Source organism: Octopus bimaculoides, chromosome 5 (genome assembly GCF_001194135.2).
Source record: "Octopus bimaculoides isolate UCB-OBI-ISO-001 chromosome 5, ASM119413v2, whole genome shotgun sequence".
Lineage (NCBI taxonomy): Eukaryota > Metazoa > Mollusca > Cephalopoda > Octopoda > Octopodidae > Octopus > Octopus bimaculoides.
In genome coordinates, this window is record NC_068985.1 from 14,747,779 (window position 1) to 14,760,000 (window position 12,222).

General features: G+C 38.1%; 1 protein-coding gene across 1 annotated transcript in view; it reads left to right on the plus strand.

Annotated features, from left to right (window-relative positions):
* Positions 1–1,521: 1,521 nt before the first annotated feature.
* The window catches only part of LOC106879952 (pyruvate dehydrogenase protein X component, mitochondrial), a 39,545-nt gene continuing 28,844 nt past the window's right edge, over positions 1,522–12,222 (plus strand). Inside the window, exon 1 of the mRNA XM_052968015.1 lies at positions 1,522–1,742. Coding sequence (XP_052823975.1) covers positions 1,616–1,742 — 127 coding nt within the window. The 5' untranslated portion in view covers positions 1,522–1,615. The remainder of the gene's footprint in view (positions 1,743–12,222) is intronic.

Consider the following 12,222-nt stretch of genomic DNA (forward strand, 5'->3'; position numbering starts at 1 on the left):
CATACATGTATCACTCACATACACACTTTTCTTTGTACGACGGCCTGTCTTTGATTATGTTCTTCTATGTCACATTCACACTCTCACATACACATACATCTTTAAAGCTACAATAAATATTTCTGTTATTCATTTTATACGGTTGTGTTTATTATCTTTTATCGTCTCATTACTGGCTATTTATGTTATCGTAGTATAACATATTTGTATATCATCAATGATATATATATTTTGTGTTCGACCGTGTGACGCGTTTAAATAAAAGGAGTCCTGTTTTCCCATTCGTCACCATTTCTCCTTTTTGAGTTCGCACGGTCGTCCTTACAGAGGGGTGAGAATACTGTCTTTGGGTCAATTTTACAAAGTTATGAAAAGAAACACCAGAAATCAAATAAAATTGCAAATTCACAAAAATCTGTAAATAAAATTTGCAAAACCGATTTTGTACGCCAGGAGGAAAAAAAGGGAATTTTTAACTTTTTAAGCAAGTTCTACGAGGAATTGAGAAATAATTACGAGTGTTTGACAGTTGAAATAAGGAATTTGTTGGTCCAATCTCGACTGTGGTATTAACATCAAACGATAAAATAATGACAAAGGAATTACGGTATGAAACTTAAAAACGTCTCTACAAACACTGAGAAAGTTTGGTTCCCCAACAAGTTAATGAAGTTCTGATATAAAAGGCTGTTATTTCTAAAAGAGCAAATCCTCCAGGGAGCAATCATACCTTTTCATTTGTCTGAGAGTAATGAGGTCGTAATTCACTAAATCTACCTCTGTAACACCCAGACAAAATAAATCAATATTTTACTCGAGGAAAAGGTGAGCATAGCATAGCTAAGTCTATAACACAAATTCAGACCCCCTGAAACTATTTCACTTCTCAAACCTCGCTAAATTATGTGGAAAAGACAGGAGCATTATAGATACCGTTTATGCATTCTCTTAAAACACAGAGATTCTATACTTGGTCAGAAAAGATTTCTCGGAGAGAAAGACAGGAATAAAACATTTTTGAAAATATAAATTTTGTGGACAAAATAATTTCTTTCAGAATAGTAATTCTTATTGTACAAGACGCAGAAATACAATTGCTTTCCCTATGAGAGGGATAGTTGTTCAAAACTTCCGTCCTTTAGTGGAACACACTCTCTTGAAAGCATTTAGGCAAGGTCCGATCTGAGGACAATTTCTTCCCAGAAACGTTTAAGGCCCTGAATAGAGTCTTTAGCGCTGTTCTTCGCCCTCTGGCATTTCAAACAAGTGCCCGTGCCGCTGGTAACGGTTTTCACTAAGGTTATATGCTTAGTGGGTTTCATATTTATTATGGTAATGAAATGTTATATCGAGACGTTCCAATCCATTCTAAAAGAATTAGCAATATATAAGACAGCGAACAGAAACCAGTAAGTTTAGCGAGGACAGAAATAGACAAACAGATCGATCTCTTTCAATCACCATAATCTTAAATCTCTTCTCAATGTCAGGCGAGTTCTGAAGTAAGGGGAATAACTCTCGACTAACCTCCACTTGTCCCAACTGTTCTCAGCAAAGGAGAACAGTGACCTTGGCACTCCAACCTGACTGACTTAACCTTTCTCCACCGAGGACAATGTTGTTAGCTCATCTTCGGTTTGGTATGGGTCGTACCCTTGGCCAGTTTACCCGTACCATCAGAAACGAGCCTAGCTTGACCGTTTTGGCGAGGAGGCTGTTCCACCGAGATCGAACACTTCGTGGTAAGTTCATTTATTTGCCTCAATCACTTGTTACTCTTTGTTAGAAAAGACACTCAATTAAATACAAAAGTCATAACTATTAGTATTTTGATAGAACCTGTTTAATGTTTAATATAACTGGATCTATTAAACCGTAGGGTTGAGTGATCGCTAACACAAAACTGTTCTTTCTTTCAGATGATATTTCTCTCCTATAATACACCTGTTTCTCCATTTGTCTGTTTCTGTCCTTTTATGTAGATATTATAGCCTCTCTGTGTCTCTATTTCTTGGTCCAGCTATCTCCCTAACTCTTCGACTGTCTATCTAACTGCTTCTAGATAGGAAATACATAATTCACACAAACAGACAGATTAAATTTGTTTCAATCCTATAAGTACCAAACGCTTTTGAACGATATGTCCTAACTGAGAACATCGTTCGGCGACTAGATCCGAGAGGTCGAACTTGTGTTTCACCTTCTCTGCATATTGTGCATTAAGGTAAAAAATTCCAGCGTCTAATCTAACCCTTTATTCATAGTAAATTAAGAAATACTGCTTTACAAATATAAGTATGTGTAGACGCAGGCTTGCCATCACAAATGCAAGGTTATATAAACTCTAAGAATGGAAACCTGTAAACACTCAAAGACGTTTGCTGTAGAATAGTCCATCGTATTCCAAACAGTTTAAGCAATACCATATTAGTTTTTCAAATGAATGAAGGAAAAGAGTAAAATTATCAATTGATAAATGAAAGAAAAGGAACCGACGTTTTAAGTTACATTTCTTCGGGTTTGTTAATGTGGGCGAAGAAAATTTATTGGAGATCTACTTTATTAAAGGGCATGGGTGTGAATAACGTATATAATCTAATGTATTTTTAAGCGGTATACATTTACAATAACGTCGGCTAAACTAAAAATTCTAGAAAGTGAAGTCATTGTGATGTTTTTATTGTAGAATATTATTATTTTCAAATTATAACTTACTTTTAACTTTCAATTCAATAATGTGTTAATATTCTCTCGCACAAGAACACAGTAGTATTTAGTGTGACTCTACTGACTTTTTGTCTCTGTATCATCGGATCCTCTGTTCCGAAAGAAAAGCAGAGATGTTCAGTATTCAAAATACAGTATGTGTTAAGAAGCGGTATACAAAGTAAAACTTTTCATTAGATAATATTCGGAGATGTAAGCGGAGACATCGATATAATTAACGCATGAACTAAGGCTTAATTAGTTAATCGGTTAATATGTAGTTTAACATCCAGTCTCCAAAACAAACAAAAAAACAGTCTAATAGGTGTAAAAAAACGCGTAGAAAACGAATATGGAAACAAAAATTTGCACAAACGAAAGAGGCTGGAAGAGGACTTTCGTTTACTACACATTCTTTTTACACCTATTAGACTGTTTTTTTTTTTTTTGTTTTGGTAACCCTGTGTTAAACTATATATTAACTAATTATTCAATATTCTTACTCGTTCCCAACATCGTGTTGTGTTCTGCCCTAATTCCTATGACAAATAAGGCCCTGTTTAAAACTCGCTTTCTGTTTTGGGTGGGGCTCTATTTCCCTGTATAAGGTTAGATATAAGCCAAGGCTAGTATGCTAGAGAACATTTATATAACAATTAAAATACAATGCATAATTTAAGGTTCAATATAACGTACGAAAACTAACTGCCCTATATTAAGAAGCCAGTCTGTCTGCCTACTCAGCTGTAATTCATTATGTCTTCTTGGCCACACAATATGTTCTCCCAAATGTTTTGCTATACACCTACACACATTTCTCCCTCTCTTTCTCCCTGTCAATGGTATTGTTTCTACCATACTGCTAGCATCTCTGTAGCCTCACCAACTTGTGCACCTCATCACCATTGTGATACATCTAATTTACTCTCACCCTCTCTCCTAAATATGAATTGCTATGTAGCTCCTCTGCAAGGACCTGCTATACTCCAACACTCCCTGGATTTGTTGACATGGTGACCTCAATTGTGCCAGTGACCTGCAAAAATGCATCCAGTACATACTGTTAAGTGGTTGACATTAGGAAGGGCATCCAGCTGCTGAAACCATATCAAAACAGTCACTGGTGTTTGATGCAGTCCTTGACTCATTGTCAAACTGCCCAACCCATGCCAGCATGGAACATAGATGTTTACTGATGATGATGTATATTTATATTATCAATACAGAAGTTTATTCATAGTATGAATTTCACGTTTCACATTAGCAGTTATATAGTTTTCTATAACATATCTTCACACCTACTTGAAAATTTAAGGGCTGATAGACTGAGTACTTATGGATTCTTTCATGACCATTTTGATCCTGTTGTTCCATTTGTGCTTCCATATCACCATCATAGGTATTTCTTAAATAAGAAAGGTACCAAAGCAGCAATGGGCACCTTCACCACTGTCATCATCTCTGTTCCAAGTGGCTCAAGTTTAGGCTTATTTGGGTCTGCTTGAGCCAAACTTCCAATCCCTTTTCTTGGAATGACAGCAGTGTTACTCCCACACAAAGCAACACAAAGCTTGCAATTTCTGTTGTTGACTTATAGTTTCTTTTATACCACATTTGCTGATTTCTAGAATAGAGTAATGGTCAAGACTTCACAGGCCTTATTTTAATAGTTTGAAATATTCCTTCCACATTCTCCCACTTTAAGGAATGCCACCAATATTCGATAACTGATGACAGTCACTGTCATCATGAAATTTAGGAGTGTTGTCTTACACTAAAATCTTAGGCACATTATTCATCATCGTCATTATTCTGAGAGAAAATTACTTGCAACATTGTACTTATTGTTTTATCATGGAAGTTTTCAAAACCTACATTAATCCATTACTATAAATATGGCAATGATTTATGTGTATCAGATCACAAAATGTTTCTGGAACTTGTTGAACAATCTGCAACGTATCACTTTTGTGTAGTGTGTGAATTTATCATTAACATCATCCAACTTGTGTCTCTTGGTTTCATAGTCAAGTGTAACCATGAGAGTCTTCTAATGTGAAGAATGGTTTTTTTCCTTTGATATATGCATTTATTGAAATGAATTTCTGTTTGATAGTGCACATCAGTATGCTCAAAGACATAAGCCTTATAAGCTGATATTGCAGTCTTTGATGCTAATGACAATTTAATTAGCAGCAATGTGTAGCAATGTGAACTTCTAAAAAGCAGCCAATAGCTCTGAAATGGAGTTGGTGTTAATATCTAAAAAATGCTGTACAGGACAATTACTGGAGTATGGAGTGGATGGGTAATGCAGGTGACCAGGTCTTTTCATCATTTAACATCCTCTCTCTCCATGCTGACATGGGTTAGATGGTTTGACTGGAGCTGATGAGCTGTAGAGCTGCACCAGGTTCCAGTTTGATTTGGCATGGTTTCTACAGCTGGATGCCCTTCCCGTCACCAACCACTCCAGGATTGTAATGGGCACTTTTGCATACCACCAGCACAAGTGCCATTTACATGACACCAGCACATCCACAACTATGATTTCACTTGACCTGATGAGTCTTGTCATGCACAGCATATCACCAGAGCTCTCGGTCATTTGTCATCACTATGATCTTTGAGGCCCAATGCTCAAAGATCATACTTTTCTTCTCTGAATTTGTGGCCTTGTGCTTCTGTAAGAAATCAGTATCTCCAAAGTAGCATATCTTGGCTCTGGTACTCATAAACACATGCTGAGAGATTTGAAGCAAATCTTATCCATTTTATTACTAAATTTCTCTTGAAATACATTACTGCTGTTTCAATTAATTTTGAAAATAATTAATAGTTTAGTAAAATCATCATCATTTAACATCCGCTTTCCATGCTAGCATGGGTTGGACGATTTGACTGAGGACTGGCGAACCAGATGGCTGCACCAGGCTCCAATCTGATCTGGCAGAGTTTCTACAGCTGGATGCCCTTCCTAACACCAACCACTCCGAGAGTGTAGTGGGTGCTTTTACGTTCCACCGGCACGAAGGCCAGTCAGGTGGTACTGACAACAGCCATGCTCAAAATTGTGTTTTTTACGTTCCACCTGCACAGGAGCCAGTCCAGCGGCACTGGCAATGACTTCGCTAGAAGGTTTTTTCACATGTCACTGGCACAAGTGCCAGTAAAGTGACACTGGTAATGATCACGCTCGAATGGTTTTTTTACGTGCCACCAGCACGGAAGCCAGACAGCTGCTCTGGCAATGATCACGCTCGGACGGTGCTGTTAGCGCACCACTGGCACAGGTGCCATCATTTAGCTGGTGTTTGAAAAAAAGGTAACTTCAAATTTTTGTGGAAGGTTTTACTTAGATCTCTTTAAAACAAGAAGGCTATAATACAGAATCTGTAAGTTTGTATCAAAAGTGTTGTTCCTAGCACCATAATTCCCTTGGACTTGTTTACAGATAAAATCTACAATCTCCTACTATTTGTTAAAAACAATACACAAACAAAATTATTGTTTTTAAAGTTATTGTCATATTAATAATGCAATAGATCAATACTGTGTGATTTATAAACCTTATCATGTGGTCTCTCCAAGCAAACAGCTAATACAAGAGAGATAATCATTTCTTCATAATATTTGGTGGGATTTGAAGTTTTGGATTTTGCAGTTAAGGAATAAGAAAAATGAGACATAGAGTAAGCATATCTATCTATTTAGTTTGCTTACTTATTATTAAGTTCTAAACATTTCTAGTCAGTGGTAATTATGTATAGTACTCTTTCATTCTTTTTAGAAATTATAAAGCATACCATTTGTTTCTTTTCCTTTGAAAATGACTAAACTGAATGATTCAATTATTGCTCAGGAAACATCTTGACTTATGCATTTGGTTACATGGCTTAGAAGGAACATTTCCCAGCGCCATTCATTATCTGTTTGCAAATCTTCAGCAAAATCATGACATCTATAGATAAAGTTCTTTCTGATTCTAGAAGTTTTCACCCATCAGAAAAGGTTTGTATGAATCAGTGTGTAGAAATAGCAGTCAACTCTCCCTCAAATCACACTCTGTCATCTTGAAATTGGAAGAACACAGTTGACAAAATATCAGGATGGTCATGATTGGAATGCTTTCTGGTTATAGGTTTGCACAATTTGAGTTGATCTAAGACTGAATAACAACAACATTAGCTAAGGGGATGTGTGTGTATTAGAGAGAGAGAGAGATGTCAGGTTTCTTTCAGTTTCCATCTACCAAATTTACTCACATAGCTTTGGTCAGTCCAGACCACAGTAAACGACATTGCCCAAGGTTGTGTACAATGAGATTGAACCCAAGACCATTTAGTTTGGAATCAAATTTCTTAACTACACAGCCACATAGTTACATTCAATGTATGTTTGGTCTACTAAAATAATTTCAAATCAAACTCCAAGAGAAAACATAAGAATTGTGCTTTTGTCTGATTTAATTCTCTTTTAGCCAGGATTATGCTTGCTGTTCATTGTTCTATTATGAGTTACGTTAGTCTTCTTCATCATCATCATCGTTTAACGTCCACTTTCCATGCTAGCATGGGTTGGACGATTTGACTGAGGACTGGTGAACCAGATGGCTGCACCAGGCTCCAATCTGATTTGGCAGAGTTTGTACAGCTGGATGCCCTTCCTAATGCCAACCACTCCGTGAGTGTAGTGGGTGCTTTTACGTGCCATATTTATATTTATCTTATAATACGAAATGTATTTCTGAAGGCAACGAGCTGACAGAATTGTTATCACCGAGGTCGACTTTGCCTTTCATCCTTTCGGGGTCGATAAAATAAGTACCAGTTGCTCACTGGGGTCGATATAATCGACTTAATTCGTTTGTCTGTCCTTGTTTGTCCCCTCTGTGTGTAGCCCCTTGTGGGCAGTAAAGAAATAAGAATTGTTATCATGCTGGAAAAAATGCTTAGTGGCATCACTAGCATAACTAGAATGTGTGCCACCCAGGGCAGCCTTTCTGTTTGCCGCTCCCAGATCCCACAAAAATCACATATTACCTGCAGCAGACCCAAAAGTGGTGCCCCTTTCAAAGTGCTGCCCCTAGCTACGCTAGTGAGTGGCATTTCTTCTGAGTTCAAATGCTGCTGAGGTCGACTTTGCCTTTCATTTTTCCGGGGTCAATAAAATAAGTACAAGTTGAGCTAAGGGGTCAATCTGATCGACTTAAACCTCTCCCCTGAAATTGCTGGTTTTGTACCAAAATTTGGAACTAATATAAAATGTATTTGTTATTGTTTAGCCTCAGGTCAGCTATGATCAAACAGACCTCTAATAAAAGGCTTTCCTGTGGTGCCCATCCATCTTGTTCACAGATCTAGACTTACAGTATTCAGTGTGTGTGCTTCATTTCATAATGACAGTAGGGGTTATTTCAAGGAAAAGTGGCTGCTATTTCTAGCATGTCTAGTCACCATGTAGATGCATCCTATTTGGCTTATAGAATTTATAGTTAAATGTGTGGTGTGTGTTAGTAATGAGACAGCAATGTGACACTAATGAGGGAATCGTTGGAGGCAGGACACTGTGACAAAGATAGAAATTAACTTCAGATTATGCCATAGAAACAGGTTTATAGTGTAAACATTACAAAACCTCATACTTAACATATGTATGCTGTTTAAATGCCAGAAGCTGTGGTTAGTCATCCAGGGAAAACCCTTCAAAGTTGTATAGTGCTAAAAATAACACAATATACTTCAGATCTAGGCAAAACAAAATCACCCAAGAAGGTATCACACAAGAGTGGTAGATACGTATTTCACTGTATTTGCAGTGTGTCAGTACTATACACTCAAGTTACTTTTGAATTGAAATTGAGACTGCTTGTCTGAAGTGTAAACAGGTGTCTGAGTATAAACAGGTTGTGTATAAACTATTTGCTGATTTGCAACGGTGTTGCACAAATAGAATAAAAGGTTAAGCAATACAAGCAGCTCTATAATGTAAACATCACCGATACCACATTGCCTAACTCTTTAGCACTTAAACTGGTTATATCCAGCCAAAATATTCTACCTATTTTATGTTCAAACTGGTAAGATCCAGTCTCTTATATCTAGCCTACATTGTCATTCTAAAAAAAAAAACTATCATATCATTGAAATGTAGAAGCTATGAGATAATGCATGATTAATTCAAGACAATTTGAATAAATAAACATTACGTTTGACAGAGTAATCTAAATGCTAAAGGATTAATGTACAGTTCCTGTAATTCCTCATCATCATCATTTAACATCTGTTTTCCATACTGACACAACTTGGATGGTTTGACAGGAGCCAACCAGCTGGAGAGCTGCACCAGGCTTCAACTGTCTATTTTGGTATGGTTTCTATGGCTGGATGCCCTACCTAATGCAAACCACTTTACAGAGTGAACTGGATGCTTTTATGTGGTACCAGTGCTACTACAGGGTGAGGTAGAGATGACAGACGTTTTTGAAATAGCTATTACTCAGCCCAAGGGGAGGGAACATATGTCCAACAGGTACCATTTGTTCCATGGTGTCTTAGCATTTGTTTTTCTTTTCAGGTAAAGCCATGATGCTGGGGACGATAGAGCATCATGTGTTTGTCTACAACAGTTACATGAAGAATAACAAGTCTGTCACAGCAGTTGAGCATGAGTTTCGGTGCCACTTCAGCATTCACCAAAATCAGGCTGTTCCCACCTGTAACACAATCTTATGTTGGGTGAATGCACTTCATACACGAGGTACACTATTAAATAGGAGACTGGTGGAGGCACCACGAATGGCACGGACTCTGGAAAATGTGGAATGCATCAGACAAGCTTTGATACAGAGTCCAAATTGCTCTGCTTGGAGGCATTGCACTGAACTTAGCATCGATAATCGATCAGTAAGGTGTATTTTGCATGAAGACCTGCATTTCCACCCGTACAAATTGGTCATTGGGCAACAGTTGAAACCATGAGACTATGCACAGCAGCTTAACTTTGTGTGTCAGATGGAAGCAATTTTTGAGGCAAATGACTACCTCATTTTGTTAATGAGTGATGAAGCTCGTTCTTATCACAATGGCATGATGAATAGACAGAACTGTTGTTATTGGACTCTTGAAAACCTGAGAGAACTGCACAAAAGACCACTGCACAGCCCAAAAGTGATGGTCTGGTGTGCTGTTGGAAAAGCTACCATCATTGGTCCTTACTTTTTGGAAGACAATAATAGAAATGTTGTTACTGTGAACTCCGAGCATTACATCAAGATGGCAAACAGCTTCTTTGTGCCTGAATTATGACGAAAACATATTCCTATTTGACATGTGTGGTTTCAGCAGGATGGGGCAATGACCCACACAGCCAGAGCATCAATGGACATTCTTCACCCTCTCTTTAGTGACTACCTCATTTCCAGGTTTGCTGACATCCCTTGGTTCCCTTGGTCCCCTGATTTGTCCATGTGTGGTTATTTCTTGTGGGGAAACCTCAAGGCATGTGTGTATGCACATAAGCCCCATACATTGGATGATTTGAAGGAAGCTATTCATGTGGAAGTCACCCAAATCGACAGAGCAATGCTGGAGAGAGTGGGTGCCAACTTCCAAGAACGCCTGCAGAAATGCATCAATGAAAATGAACACCACATGATGGATGTTGTTTTCCACACTTGATTTTGACAAATACTAATTCAATACGAACACATTGATGCTAATAAAATTTGTTTGTAGCTAAAATTAATGATTTTGTGAATTTTTCAAAAACGTCTGTCCGAGAGGACGTTGGTGTTGCCTTGGTGGAGGTTTGTGCTCTCTGAGAGCTCTTGTTAAGATTAGGTTCAAATACTCACTGCTTTTAGTAGTTGGATGCCTATTGCAAAGTAAAGTAGGTATTTATAAGATAAGTTTGTGTAGTGACGATACATATATTTGTTTTGTATTGGAGATAAGTGTGTAAATATACACATAAGTAAAATACAATTGAGTTGCTTTAACAAAAGTACAAGAATATGAATACAAGTACAAGTGTGTAGTTAAAAAGGTTGTTTTGAAATAGTCAATCCTTCTGCACAACACCTGAGTAAATAAAGTGTCTTCTATCTCAAGGCAACCCAAGCTTTGTAAATGATATTCAGTGAAACAGTTATAGTGTAAAAGACCCATGGTCTTGAATCATCATCATCATCATCATCGTTTAACGTCCGCTTTCCATGCTAGCATGGGTTGGACGATTTGACTGAGGACTGGTGAACCAGATGGCTACACCAAGCTCCAATCTGATTTGGCAGAGTTTCTACAGCTGGATGCCCTTCCTAACGCCAACCACTCCGAGAGTGTAGTAGGTGTTTTTACATGCCACCGGCACAAGAGCCAGTCAGGTGGTACTGGCAATGGCCACGCTCAAAATGGTGTATTCTACATGCCACCTGCACAGGAGCCAGTCCAGTGGCACTGGCAACGATCTCGCTGGAATGACTTTTCACGTGCCAGGAAGGTAACACTGGTAATGATCACGCTCGAACGGTGCTCTTAGTGCTCCACTGGTACAGGTGCCATCACGATTTCGCTTTTGAATGTTAGATTCAATTCATAGCTCAGTTTAACACAGCTACTTGACCCTTGGCTGCTTTTTAGTTAATCAATTCTGATGCAAGCTTTTGTACCCATTGTCCCATCTGAGAATTAACACCTGTTTCTCTTCTACCAGTTGTTGATGCCCTCAAGAAATGGTTATGGTCCTTTCTCTTTCTTCTAACCACAAACAAACAAAAATGCTCTTTTCTTTTCTTTTCTCACCTGAGAAGGGACATGATCTTTATGCTCCTTTTGTTTGATTACATTTGCTGAAGCCCCTTGAGGTTATTCGAAACTTGTCTCCTTATGTAAGAAGACAGATATATGCAGATGTTATATACATAGGTATATAACAGACATTTCATCTTTTACAGTTTGCTTGTTTTAGTCATTAGACGATGGCCATGCTGGAGCACCACCTAGAATTTTTAGTCAAACGAATTCACTCCAGTTCTTATTTTTAAAGCCGATACTTACTCTGTCAGTCTCATTTGCTGAACTGCTAAACAACAGGGATGTAAACACCAACATTGGTTGTCAAGCAGTGGTGGGGGAGAAACAAATACACATACTCGCACACACACACACATGCCAATTATATATATATGTGTGTGTGTGTGTGTGTATATATATATATATATATATCACACACACACTCGCAGACTCTCGCACACGCACATATATTCATCTCCCTTTTTCACTCTCCTGTCTTAGAAAGAACTTTTCCCCCACCACCTCCTCTTCCGGTCTTTTCACAATGTAACCTCGTGGGCATCGGTACCATTTTCCTCATTCTCCGTTTTTCCATTCTCCGAATTTTCCATCTTTCCGACGAAGGGCTACGCCCGAAATGTCATACACTCTTTCTTTCCTTTCCCGAGCGTCCAATAACACTATCCGTATCACGTCCTCACTTTGTTGTTTTTTTGTTATTGTT